We start from the raw sequence: 13,856 nt of genomic DNA, 5'->3' as shown, positions 1-13,856 counted from the left end.
TCAGAGCTTCACCACGGCTGATTTTGAATCCGATGGTCCACAAGTCACTTAAGCAAAGTTGTAGATAAACTCGAGCTCTACAATTCATATTTAAACTCTTGCCTGAGATTATCATCCATTTGTTGGCAATTTCAAAATGTTTGCCCTCAGGTAACTGAACTTCATTGAGCTCCTGATTGAGTTCGTCAGTCACTTGGTCATGGTCACTTACCCAACTTTGTAAATAATTTCAGTGGTCCAAATCCCTTCCTTTTAGTCCAACTACAAACCAATTACACTCTACAACCATTAGGGATTCCATTTTGCTCATAATCACCTATACCTCTTGGACCACATTCTCCTGAATTTGGCTCCAAACATAGGTACTTAGCACTGGTGTCAGACCTAGAAAAATGACAGCTTCAGTGTCTTGGCCGAAAATGGCAGAGTGCCAACTTTAGACCTCAATTTGAATTTGTTTCCTTTGTGATTCTTGATCAACAACACCCTGGTATTCTTGTCCAAGGTCCATACTTCAGTATTGTATAGTTGCCTTGATCCCTTTATTTGAAAAATTCAGCAGAAATTAATTTCCAAAATGGAATCTGGTGCTGTTTTTCTGAAATTCCTATTGTCGGATGGTGAACAGTACATTTCGGTTTTACTTTCTTTCTTTGATTTTCTTGAGATATTTAGGACCAGATCTTGTCCCTAATCTTGATCTTCAAGTATTAATCACTCTTATACTTCCATTCCATATTTTTGCCAAATTTTTCTGAATTTCGAATTCAAAATTCAAATTTCGGTCAAATTTGACCCGAATTTGATTTTTAGCCAATTTCTTTTCCCTTTTCTTCATGATTTGCTTCCATTTCTTCAGAATTACTTTGATGACTAGATAGTAGGTGTTACAGGTGGTGGTCGATCGGGAATTTTCCCGTCCCGCTTTCATCCCTATTATTTTTATTGTATGCCACTCGGAGCCACCGGCGCGGGCGTTACCTTTTGCGTGGATGGAAGTGCGCGAGTCCCTGCCCATCCCCTGGCTCTTGGACTTGGTTGTCGGAGACAATGAGTCCCGGGCAAAGTGTGGAATTTATCGAGCTCTGCCTCAGGGTCTCGGTCGCCCGAGTCTGTGCGCACACACAATATGGAACTTGAATACACAAATTACTCATTATCGACGGATAATATTATCAAAAGAAATAATTTTATTAACTCCTAAATTAAATTCAAGAAAGTTCGAGCAGCTATTCCAAGTCAAGAACTTGAATACTTTTACTGGAAAAATTTCTATGATAAGAAATCTAATTAGCTAGACTACGCTCAGTTTGCACAGCTTTGTTTTATACTTAGTTAGGTCGAGTTGTATTGTTTTCTCAGGAGGAAACTGTTTTGAATCTTTTCGATACTTTGGGTACCTTTGGTGCGGCTTCACCCAATGGGGCTCCGGCTCCTTGCTGCAGTAACCTATACTATGTAGGACTATGTTGCACCGTAGCGCGGAGCTAAAACAGACCTCGAGGTGCTACAACCAACTACGCGAGGGAAGGAGCTGGCGGAGCTTGGAAAAAAGTGGCTCCCTGGCTCCGACTCCTGCTGCGCTACAGGGTGCTACAGTCGCGGAGCCGGAGCAGCAAAAGCGGTCCCAAACGAACCCTTTGATCCAAATCTATTGTTGGGGGATGGATGTTGTAGTAGCTTCCGCAGCTTGCAGCATTTCCGAGCATAATATTCCCCAAGCCCAAACAGCCCACGAACACCACTAAGCATTCTGGCCCATGGGACTATTTTGGCCCTATTTGTATATGTTTTTCTGGAACTCATTTATCTGGCAAGCAGGCTTATCTGATAAGCCTGCTGTCTGGAGAATCCGCTGTCTTAATAAGCTAGGTGTTTGGCAATCCTAATTATTTTGTGTTGATTGTCTGTCCTAGCTGGTAAATTGACCTGAATGCCCCTAAGACTGATAATAGCTCATTTTTGTTATGAATCTGAGGAGAAGACAATAATTCTAATGTCTTTAGAGTTTGTTAAATAGAAATTGCATTACAATAATATGAAATTCATATGAGATCGGTCTAGTATGGAAACATCTATCATGGGTACAACAATGAATTACGAAATCATAGCGACAACAATAGCATCACGCAATGCACCCATATCCATGTCATCTCCTAAAGCAGCAGCACCACCATCTGTGCTAGGTTGGGTTGGATTAGCATCATCTTCCTCAAAATCCTATTCAAAATGCACATCATGTACGACACTATCTCTGATGAAATTGTGAAGGGCCATACAAGTAACTATAATTTTGGACTGCTTGTTAACCAGATAACTGGGCAGATTCAAGAGAATGCGCAACTTCATCTTTAGAACTCCAAATGATCGCTCAATCACATTTCTAAGTGATGAATGTGCATGATTAAATACTTCTTTCAATCCCGCCGGATGCTGACCATGCTGCCATTCAGAAACATGATACCTTTGTCCCTTGTAGGGTGCAAGAAATCCTTTTCTATTAGGATATCCAGAGTCAACAAGATAGTACTTGCCTGCAGGTTATATTTATATGTTATATTACAATGAGCAATTATTTCCTGAAAAATAGATTGCAACATAACTTGTTCTTACCATCGGGAGGATGTGGAAATTGTTCCTTGTATGTGAGAAACGTGTCCAATAATACACGAGTGTTATGGACAGAACCAGGCCAACCAGTGACAGCAAATGTGAACCGCATATCAAAGTCACATACCGCCATGACATTTTGTGAAGGATACCCATGCCGGCCAATGTATTTTGGTTGATCAGCTAATGGCACAGTTACAGGTATATGGGTACCATCTATTGCTCCTATGCAATCTTTGAAATGAGGCCAGAACCTTGCTTCTTGTAGTTTAGGATGAGCATTGAAGCCAAGACCCTTGAGCTCATTTACTATGTCATTTAACTGGTTGAACATAGTAGAGACATCTTCATCCTTCTTCATTGAGAATTCACTAAACTTGCCCTTGAAAATATAAAGTTTAGCTTCCTTTACGGTAGATGTCTCTTCATGAATTTTCATAAGCTTGTTCCAAATCTCATATACGGTTGTGAGATTTTTGACCCGATTGAATTTATTAATGTCAAGAGCCCCATATAACACATTCATAGCTTGATCATTTAGCAGCTCATTAGCGTCATCGGCTTCACTCATGTTCTTCTCATCAAGAATGATAAAACCTTCATTTACAATTCCCCATATCTTCTTGCCCATTGCTTTAAGATGAACCATTATTCTAGTTTTCCAATAATCATAGTTGTTCCCATCAAAGAAAGGTGGTTTCCCCACATGAACATTGTTCTGACTAGCCATTTATCCTACTCCGAGATGGTTAAATCCTTGAAATATGGAGACCACGGCTCTGATAGGATCTAGGATATCGACTAGAGGGGGGTGAATAGGCGGTTTCAACTAAAATCACAACACTTTAAAAATTTGATTAGTAACACAAGAGGAAAACTATTTCTAGCTACTCTACAACTAGGTGAAGGTTTGCAACCTAGGGTGACAAGATACTATTCAATCTCTAGTAAAGTAATTTGCTCAAAGTAAAATGCAATAAAGAAATTGAGCAAAGTTAGAACCAAACACGAGTGACGAATTTATCCCGTGGTGTCGATGACTTGCTAGTCACTCCTAATCCACGTTGAGGTGGATTCAATATTTCAACTGCTCCTCTATCAAGGCATCGCTTGATGTTTGAGCCGGCTTCAATCAAAGAACCTCTCCAAACCTCGATTCCACTAGAGTTGCTCTTCACCGCTCCAACGAGGTGAGCACAAGACACCTCACAAGAATAACCGGGGCTCCTTCACAATCTTCTTGAAGGGCTCAACGGCTTTCACAATCTCCAAGCAATCAAAGAACACTTGCTTGAAGACTCTCTAGTGCCACAAATCTCAAATTCTTCATGCAATGCACTAGGATGCTCTCAATCTCACTAGAATGCAATCTCTAAGCACCGTGAGTGAGTGAGATGTGGAAGAGGCTTTAGAATGTCACAAATATTGTCCAAGGTGCCAAAAGACCTCACCCATATTCGGGGGTGGGGTATTTACAAGCCTCCCTTCTAAAACTAGCTATTACAGTCATTTTCGCGAAAAACAGGGGACTGGCGGATCGTCCGCCCCACAGGGGGCAGACCGTCCGCAGTTCAAGCCCCAACGGCTACTGCAGCATTTAATGCGTGTCAGAATGGACCGTTACAGAGGGCCGGACCGTCCACCCCATGCGGATTGTCCGTAGAAAATAACTGCAGACTGTCCGCTTTTGAGAAATAATTTCTCGGCCCGAAAACCTATTTCTATCTAGGTTTAGCTGACCGTCCGCCACCTAGAGCCGGACCGTCCGCCCTTATATAGTTAGACCTCTTTTAGAACAAGTTTTTCTTCTCATTTCTTTCACTTTCTCAAACTAAGTTAGTTCCTATGCATGTAATGCAATTGTTTGAGCAAAGTGGCACTATAGAACCATCAAGTAAATGAAATTGAGCCCTCTTGATAGTACAGCTATCTACCCTACTATTCCGGTCAATTCACATCCGCTAAGCACCTCTTGATCGGTAAAAATAAAAACCCTATCGTGTACCTTTGCCTTGAGCTTTCCAACGTTCAAACCAACCAAGATATCGTCATAGTATCCTTTGAAGCTCAACTCAACTTCAGGACTAACCTATACTCATATTCTCAATGAAATTGTTAGTCCACTAAGATCGTCATTAATTACCAAAACACAAGTTAGGGGCCTAGATGCTTTCACTTGTTGGGACCTTAGGTGCCTCCCTATCACTATTGCCCCCAGCATCAGCAACATCATGTTCATCAATATTGCCATCACCACTTGGAACATATGAAGTCTCATTTATAACAATAACAAATTCAAACAAGATTTGCATCTGATCCTCGTACTCAAGCGGGCTGTTCTAAACTGGTTACAACCTTGCATAGCCTGTAAAATATCACCAAAACAGCATGCCATTAAACCTTCTGTTGAAAACAAACAACGTGTATGTGAACTATCTCTAATGGGAGTGTTAGTGGGCTCACCGCATTTTGTTCTTCCCACCATTCATCATCAGCCACAATACAACCTGTAACAGGATCTCTTCTCAATCCGATTGCTCTCAAGTTTAAAGTCTTCCATTAGGTATACATGTTTTTCAATATATCCCACGTGTTCTTCATTTGCCCTTCATTGTATGGTCTCTTGGTACGCTCATAAAACTTTCTAACAAGATTTGCATATCCCACCGCATTCAAATATTGCTGCAGCCGATTAAAAGCAAGTACTTCTTCCACACAAATGTCATTGAAAGCCTTTGCGGCAAATGAATCCCATTTTGCCACAAGCTTTGATGACTTTTCCATCAAAATTTGATTACAGTATTGTAGAACTAAATATAAATCTACAATCTTGTTTACTGACCATGAATTGAGAGCAGCATGAATCAAGAAGTACTACTATGCAACCCACAACCTGCCATTTGCGCAATCCATCAAAGAAGTGACAACAATTTACCTTGCTCTTGGTCGGCGGTAAATGACGCCAGTAAAAATTGACGCATAGGTATCCTTCTCAACAGCAGCAGCACATTCTCAACAGCAGGCGGAAGGAGGGGGGCAGCACCTGAGGGGAGCCGACGGAAGCAGCACTTGCGGGAACAATAGCAGGGGGTCAGCACCTTCATCTTGGCGAGTCCTCAAGTCCTCATCTTTCCTGAGTCCCAACCAACATACAGAAATTTTCACTCACGAGGCGAAAGAACAAACCACAAACAAAGGATCAGTGCAAACGCCACTAGACCAGGCAATTAACAAGCATTGACATAACCATCTATACAAATATGAAAAGATCCACAAATACCGGCCGGTGGAAGCACCACCTGCAGAAACACAGCAGCAGGGGGGCAGATGGGATCTGCTCGGCAGGCACCTGCAGGCAGGACTTGCAGGAACAGCAGCAGGGGGGCGCACGGGATCTGCAGGCCAGCACCTGCGGGCAGGAACCGCAGGAACACCAGCAGGCGGACGGACGGGATCTGCTCGGCAGGGAAGAGGCGGGTTGGATCTGGGCAGGGAACCGGTGGAGGGTGGCGGCCGGAGCCGACGGCGGATGGGGTGGCGACGGACGGGTGCTGGGAGCGGACGACAGGTGTCGGTGGGGAGGGGTATCGGGAAAAATTGGTCCGCTTACGCGAGAAGCGTCACAGAGGCCGTGTACATGAGAATCGGAACGATAGTTCAATTTTGGATTGTGAGCTAAGCGGCTTGACTGGTAAGCGAGAAATAAGCAAGGTGTTTAGGTGGATCGTGAGCTAAGCGTGGAGGTGGCTTGACTGGCTTATTTCCACTGATAAGCGGAAAATAAGCTGATACAACCCTGACGTTCGTCAACAATTCTGATCCAACGGTTCAGGATCCGCTGGACCCTGTCCCCGCCCGTGCCCTCGAGTCGCCGCCTCGCCGGCACACACCAACCCCCGATCTACCTGCGGACCACACCACTGATACACCGCGCCCACGCCGTTCCTCCCCGCCACCTGGAACCCCTCCGTCCCCACTCCCAACTCCGCTGCCGTCTCTTGCTGCCTCTGCTTCTCCGCCGCGCCCAAGGGTCAAAACACTCTCCAAGACTCCGACCGATCAACGACGCGACGAGCGAACTCGAAGCCCGGAGCAGAGCGCGGTCGAATCGAATCCCGCAGCTTCTCTCGCCGCCCCCGAGCCGCAGGTAAGCCGCCGGCCGGGTCTCGTGCCACCCCTAACCCCACTCCCTGCACCGCGCGGCGCTCGCTCGCCCGTGGAGATCGGTCCGGTCCCTCCCCGGCCTCCGCTCGCCGGTGAGATCCGCACGGCGCCGCTTGGTCCGCCGCGGGGTATCGCACCACTGGCGCAATGCGGTAATCATTTTCACGCGCCGGCGTCGTTGTAGGGGGAACTCCTCGCGTTTGATGATCCGATTTCTCCGCGGCTGGAAATGTTCATGGGGGCGTGGGTCTTGGTGCCCGCCGATTGATCGTGGGTCGTGGAGTGAACGTTGGGTCCTCGGTTTAGTTGGTCCCTTTCGCGGTTGATTCGGGATCTTCGTGATGCGTTTTAGTGGTGACGTCAACCGTCACTTTCGAGTACCGTAGTTCTGCTATCTTCATGGTTGCTGTAGTTGGTTGATCGGGATGGAAGTGCATGTCATTAGTTTGGCATTGTGGCTCTTGTGCGTGGTTTGGAGTAAGTTAGCAAACCCTGTGGTGCTCGAATTGGTGTTTTGAATTGTGAGGTGCTCCTAAGATTGCTGGTTTATCTGTGCTCGAATGTAATGCGCTTTCACTGTGTCATGTTAATTTTGGCTTGCTCCAGCGGTCCAGCCTCTGCAAGTGCCCCTGGTTAGGTTGTTATGAAGATAGATGGAGTGTGAGCTGGACCCCATTTCCAGTGTTAACTTCATCACTAGTACTGATGCTTTTTGAGTTTTACCAAACTGCCAGTGTACTTGGTCTTTCAGGTAATGGTGTTCTGTGTTAAGATACTCATAGTCTCAGATAGGTGTTTTTGGCTGTAGATCTTAATGTTCTTATTTTAAGGAGGCTAGTGAAAAGCTAATGTGTCACATCCTTAGCCTTGAAATATTGATTAACTGGAACATCTCATGATATTAGCAAAGTTACATCACGATTCAATTTGGGTTACTATCCTTCACTCATATGAAATGCGTTCATTTTTCTGTAGGACTATTAGCATCAACTGACATTCAGCTTGCTGAATTTCTGCTGCAGATTAGTGGGCGCACTGCAATCTTGATGTCCTTATCTGGGATGGCTGTTGTGTTAAAAGCAAGCACTAGTTCTGCTACACAGCAACAGTGGTGGCATCCAACAAGGGACCAATGCCAATATGGTTTCACCTCCTTAAGCAAGCGAAAGTGCAGAAAAAGATCTGTGCTACTGCATGTCAGAGCTATTTCTGGGAAGTTAGACCTAGATTTCAGTGATCCTTCTTGGAAGCAAAAGTATCAGGAAGACTGGGATAGGCGTTTTAGTTTGCCACACATTACTGATATATATGATATGGAGCCAAGGACCACTACATTCTCTCTGAAGAAAAACAGGTTCATCCCCGTTTGCTATATCTTTGTTTGACTTAATAGCTGGTTTAAGCATTTAAACATGAAAATTTAGCTGGATCTCATACTTCAAGAAAACCATCATTTATTCTGACAGAACTCCACTGGGTGATGGTGATGTCTCATCAACTGATATGCGGAATGGTTATGTAAATAAGGATGACCGAGCACTTCTCAAGGTAAATATTGAGCACATATGACGTGTTCAGTACTTGCAGATGAGTACATAAAACAAGGCATGGTCTCGAGAAGAGGCTTTGTTGTTTCCGCTGGTGAATATATCGCTTACCATAATTTGTTTATTTAGGTGATAAAGTATGCGTCTCCTACTTCTGCTGGAGCTGAGTGCATTGATCCTGATTGTAGCTGGGTGGAACACTGGTATGATCTCATGTAGCACATTGGCTAGTTCTTTTTTCTAGGGGGCTGATTCACCTTTTTTATGCTAAAATTATGAATGTTTCCAGGAAATGCTCCATGTGTTGCTAACTTGCATCATTGTTCATATCATGAGTATACCTGATAGAGAACAGTTGATAGTCTCTATATTCTTGTTCTTTGGTCCTGCTAATAGTACGGTGTTTATTCTTATTTCTTTGTTTTCCCATCTTTTTCACACTTTATAATTTTCAAGTTCTCCTGTTAATAAAATACCAGCAGCTTTACTATTGCTTAAGAAAACAGTTTTATTTTAAGAATGGTAAATGGATGAGAAAATAATTTTTGCTTTCCATAGGGTTCATCGTGCAGGCCCTCGTAAGGAGATATACTATGAACCTGAAGAAGTAAAGGCTGCTATTGTTACCTGTGGAGGGCTCTGCCCTGGGTTAAATGATGTCATTAGACAGGTATGAGTTTGATTCTTCTAACATGGCTGAAGTGATTTTGTATTGTTTTCGTTCTCACTGCGTAGAGTCCCTGATGCAGTATCTAGGCATTTATGGCACATTTACACTTGTAAAGGTTATAGGAGTATTAACCATTTTAGGAGTAAGATGTCTTTAGGAGCTACGATAACCTTTTTGATCAGAGCTAACAAGAAAAGTGGGAGACAAAATGCAGATGAAAATTGATTAGTGAATGTATGTGTGAATGGCTATGCATTGAACTTGTAGATGTTATTTGAATCCTGAATAGCACACTTTCAAGTAAATGCTGAATAACTAAAGCCTTTTTTTAATTCAAACAAACTCTGAATCTAATTTAGGACGGTTATTTAAATTCAAACATGATTTTCCCGTATTTATTTGACATATCCCAGAAATAATCTGGCAAATGGTCATTTTTATATGCGTGTAGTTTAAACTAATGTTGAATTCTGTTAAGAAGATTATGGATCCACGGATAATCAGATCTGTGTTTTTTACATGTGTATATTTGCTTATATTTGCAGATAGTATTTACCTTGGAGACCTATGGGGTGAAGAATATAGTTGGAATCCCATTTGGTTATCGTGGGTTTTTTGAGAAAGGCTTAAAAGAAATGCCGGTAAGGATGCTTTTCCATCATCTCTCAGGTGCTAAAGGGTGTTGATGTTCATGATATTGTTGAATCATTGTGGTGAGAACCTTCAGCTTTCACGTGATGTGGTGGAAAACATAAATCTTTCTGGAGGAAGTTTCCTAGGTGTTTCTCGTGGAGGAGCTAAAACTAGTGAGATTGTAGATAGTATACAGGTAACTAAGCTGAAATGAAAGACACCATATTCCGTGTTGCAGCTTCAATATTGTTTCGGTGATCATCGTATATTTGTAGGCCAGAAGAATTGATATGCTCTTTGTAATTGGTGGAAATGGTAGCCATGCAGGAGCCAATGCTATTCATGAGGAGGTTATTACTCTCTCTTCCTTTCATACTTCTAGGAAATTTTTGGACATGTTTGTATTCTTTATATTTAGTTTTGTTCACTTCAGCCTAGTAATCAAATCCATATATGACCTAAATGCATTACCTTGGTAATTTTTGCAATACTGAGATAAAGTTAGCATGTTTCTTGAATTTCAAAGGTAACAAATTTGGATTGAACCCTATTTTATATCTAAAATTATGGGTATGTAATATAAAACATGAGTGTCTTTTCTCTCATACACAGAGGTCATTTGTGCACAAAGTATTCCAGTGGCTGTTGGGTGTGATTTTTCGCAACTTCCTGAAACTAAACTATTTCTGTTTTGTGCATTACCTCAGTTAGGATTCAGGAAGGGTCCAATGAATCATCTACTCTAAAACATATTTGCAAGGTCCTCGGAACGTTATTATTCATGCATTGTTTATGTTTTTGTCCTTTTTTTCTCTTGTTTACAGTGTCGTAAGAGAAAACTAAAAGTTTCAGTTGTTGCTGTCCCAAAGACAATCGATAATGATATACTTTTTATGGATAAGACGTTTGGTTTTGATACAGCTGTGGAAGAAGCCCAGCGTGCTATCAATTCTGCTTATATAGAGGTAAGCTGCTTTTTGCCCAGTTGTGAATTTCAAAATGCAGTCAAATGAATATGAATTCGACATACTGTTTGCACTTGCTTTACTTGATTTATTCCGTTTGTCTCTAGGCACGTAGTGCGTACCATGGAATTGGGTTAGTCAAACTAATGGGAAGAAGCAGTGGGTTCATTGCCATGCATGCTTCTCTTTCCAGTGGACAAATCGATGTTTGCCTAATCCCTGAGGTCTGTAAACACTAAACACTACGATGAGTGACTTGTCTTGGCTTCACATCTACTGACAAAAGATTACAATATGAATGAAGGTATCTTTCACACTTGATGGAGAACATGGTGTCTTGCAACACCTTGAGCATTTACTTAATACAAAGGGATTTTGCATGATTTGTGTTGCTGAAGGTGCGGGACAGGTAAGTTGGCATTGCAGTTTCATGTTTTTTCCTTTTTAAGTACTTCAAAGGCTCTATTATAATGGATGAATTATGAAATTTGAGGAATGTATTTCTTTGACTCTTCGCCCAGGATTTACTGCAAAAATCAAATGCAACTGATGCTTCAGGAAATGTGATACTTAGTGACTTTGGTGTCCACATGCAACAGAAGGTATCCTCGTCTGAAACCCCTTCTGCATACATTTGTATCTAGTACCTTTGAATATCAGTATAAGCCTATAAGGTTTGGTTGTCATTTGGTCCCCAGATGGAGGTTGTACCTCGTGCCAGGGATTTGTGCCAAAATGACAGTGAAGATGCACCACTTATTAAAATAAGAGAAAAAACTTTCAAAAAGTGCATCCAATCCTACAGCCACTGCGTGTGTAGCAGTGCATCGCTGTGGGTGGTGAGTTAGGTTTCTTAGGGGTGCGGACTGTGGACCTCCGGTTTTCAGTGAATCCTGATCGAAGTTTTACTTCCAGCCTGGTATACTTGCCAGAATCAAGTTCTTTTCTTGATGTGTATATTTATTTTGAATTGTTCATTATTGATTTTCCTCAAGTTTCATATTTGGGGAAATACCTTTTTATAAGCCTGTGAAAGAAGACCAACAAATATAGGTCTGATACCAGTCTTATCAGATTTATAAAGTGCAAACCATAGTTAAGATCGTACCAGTTGTTTTTTCATGGCCGGTATGTAGTTTATGGTACTCTGTTTTCCCTATACATACCAAAATACATATAGAAAATCAGTAAAAAAATCTCTAATTTACTATAAAGCAAAAGTGTACCATGTTTGAACTAGCAGATCAATATGAAGATTACTGAACTCTTTATTCCATAATATGGTTGTTGGCACCGTGTTCCATTCTAAACAGTTTTTTCTTTTACAAATTATTCAGTAGCATTGGTTTCACCTTGCAGATCAAGAAGCATTTCAAGGACATCGGTGTTCCAGCTGATTTAAAATACATTGATCCAACATATATGGTTCGGGCCTGCCGGGCAAATGCGTCCGATGCTATTCTCTGCACCGTGCTCGGGCAAAATGCTGTAAGTTGATTTCTTTGATTGTCTGCTAGTAATCATTTGAATGTAAGTGTAATATTTTTATCCATCTTAATTAGTTCGAATTTAAGAAAGTTATATGAATGTTTTTTTAGGTACATGGAGCCTTTGCTGGGTTCAGTGGCATCACGTCAGGTGTTTGCAATACACACTACGTCTACCTTCCCATTCCAGAGGTCATCACAACGCCAAAGCATGTGAACCCTAATAGCAGGATGTGGCACCGCTGCCTGACGTCCACTGGGCAGCCCGACTTCCACTGACTCTACCTTGCCATCACAACAGCGCACGGTACCAAGAGAATCGTCCATCATGTATTGCTAACAGGAAACTAGAATAAATTCTTGTGGCACTGGATTTTCTTACTGGAAACTAGAATAAATCCTTCTGGCACCAAATTTTGCCTGTGAAGTTGGAGGAGCTCATAGTAAACTTTACACAGAGTCGTCCCTTGATCATTCTGACATAGAAAACATACTCGTTCTTTTCATTTGCCCCAGAAGGGATTTTTTTCTTTTTGTAAAATGCTATCACTGCAAATGATTTGACCATAAATCCTACCACAAAGAACTTTGGCGATTGCATAATCCAGATGCTACAAAACTGGCTGCGGCCTGGTGAGATGTTCTATTGACGGTAATTTACTGTCTGTAATCGACAATCTGACTGGGAAGTGCAGCATTCTCAGCAGTCAGATTCTGTTTGATCGTTCAAGGCCTTTGGTGTAATCGATGTTGTTTTGGGAAGTTAGGAGCATCATTTACGCTTCCTCTCAGGAAGTAGAGCGTCGTAATTTTCTTCTTTTACGAATGTCAGAGCTCATGGCCATAGATTCCAAGGGGAAAATAATCTGGATTTCCAAAATACCTGTAGTACTTGCTCATCAGACCTCTGATTACATAAAGAAATTATTTGAAACGGGAGCATCCTGCAATCTCTGCACAAGTATCCTGTAGACAGCTTGCACAATTGCAGAGATGAAGGGGTGGATCAAACAAATCAGCAATCTCTGCAGGATTCACCCCTTCATCTCTTCGAAATAAATTTGAGACCTTGCATTTCATCTTGCCCGGAGCACCAACTACCATTAGTTTCTTTATCCAGTTTTTCCTTGCCCTCCATCTGACTTTCCTATGGAAGTATTTTGTGTTTCTGTCCCCTTCCTTCAGCCATGTAATTCTCGATCTTTGGAGCCACATTATCTCTTCTGTATATAAGATCTCATCGAGTTCTTTTGTCAGCTTCGCAGTGCGCTTTGTAACGTGGCCAAATTTCTCCCGGCTCCAGACTTTCAGATCAGCGGTGACTGCTTTAAGCGAATATGCCAGCCCACCTAAATCACTTCCTGGGTTCTTGCGCCATGCATTCTCAATAATTGATTATGCACAACTTCCCCCGTCAGGTCTACCACAGGCCTCCTATACACCATGTGGAAATTGATAAAGCTTTATGCCTTTAAAATCCATTAAATTTAAATTGGAGGTTCACATTAAACATTCGAAAGATGGGTTTTAACATTTTCTGAATAACACATCAACATGTGAAAATAATAGATTCAACAATTTTTGAAAAACTAGCTCAACATTTTAAAAAAATATTAGTTTCAATTTTTTTCAAAACCTATTTCAACATCTTAAGCGAATTGATTCAACATTTACCAAAACATGGATCAACATTTTGAAAAAAAATCAATATTTATTGCGCCTATGGTGGCGGCAACGGTACGTGGCGGGGGTGGCGTGGGATAGCCAGCACGACAAAGGC

The 13,856-nt window shown here is 42.0% G+C and overlaps 2 protein-coding genes across 3 annotated transcripts; one reads left to right on the top strand and one right to left on the bottom strand.

The window, feature by feature from the left end:
* Positions 1-1,985: 1,985 nt before the first annotated feature.
* On the bottom strand, positions 1,986-6,449 carry LOC117846138 (protein ANTAGONIST OF LIKE HETEROCHROMATIN PROTEIN 1-like). Its single transcript, XM_034727255.2, has 3 exons — positions 5,074-6,449; positions 2,614-4,975; positions 1,986-2,534 (listed from the first exon to the last, which is right to left on the bottom strand). Exons 2-3 carry the CDS (start codon positions 3,338-3,340, stop codon positions 2,221-2,223), a joined length of 1,041 nt encoding a protein of 346 aa, XP_034583146.1. The 5' UTR covers positions 3,341-4,975; positions 5,074-6,449; the 3' UTR covers positions 1,986-2,220.
* A 138-nt stretch (positions 6,450-6,587) lies between these two features.
* Positions 6,588-12,679, top strand: LOC117841992 (ATP-dependent 6-phosphofructokinase 5, chloroplastic). 2 transcript variants are annotated; one of them, XM_034722322.2, is made up of 14 exons: positions 6,588-6,757; positions 7,797-8,128; positions 8,241-8,322; positions 8,451-8,524; positions 8,880-8,991; positions 9,537-9,632; positions 9,719-9,820; positions 9,900-9,974; positions 10,449-10,589; positions 10,697-10,813; positions 10,894-10,998; positions 11,111-11,191; positions 11,949-12,077; positions 12,188-12,679. In XM_034722322.2, the coding sequence occupies exons 2-14, from the start codon at positions 7,821-7,823 to the stop codon at positions 12,353-12,355; spliced, it is 1,590 nt and encodes a 529-aa protein (XP_034578213.1). In that variant the 5' UTR covers positions 6,588-6,757; positions 7,797-7,820; the 3' UTR covers positions 12,356-12,679. The 2 variants fall into 2 exon arrangements, with proteins under 2 accessions (XP_034578213.1, XP_034578214.1); XM_034722323.2 differs by lacking the exon at positions 6,588-6,757 and adding an exon at positions 7,107-7,525.
* Positions 12,680-13,856: the final 1,177 nt, after the last annotated feature.

The sequence above is a fragment of the Setaria viridis genome, chromosome 2, assembly GCF_005286985.2.
Source record: "Setaria viridis chromosome 2, Setaria_viridis_v4.0, whole genome shotgun sequence".
Taxonomy (NCBI): Eukaryota; Viridiplantae; Streptophyta; class Magnoliopsida; order Poales; family Poaceae; genus Setaria; species Setaria viridis.
The sequence above is the reverse complement of the archived record's forward strand: the minus strand, read 5'-3'. Positions and strand labels throughout refer to the sequence as shown.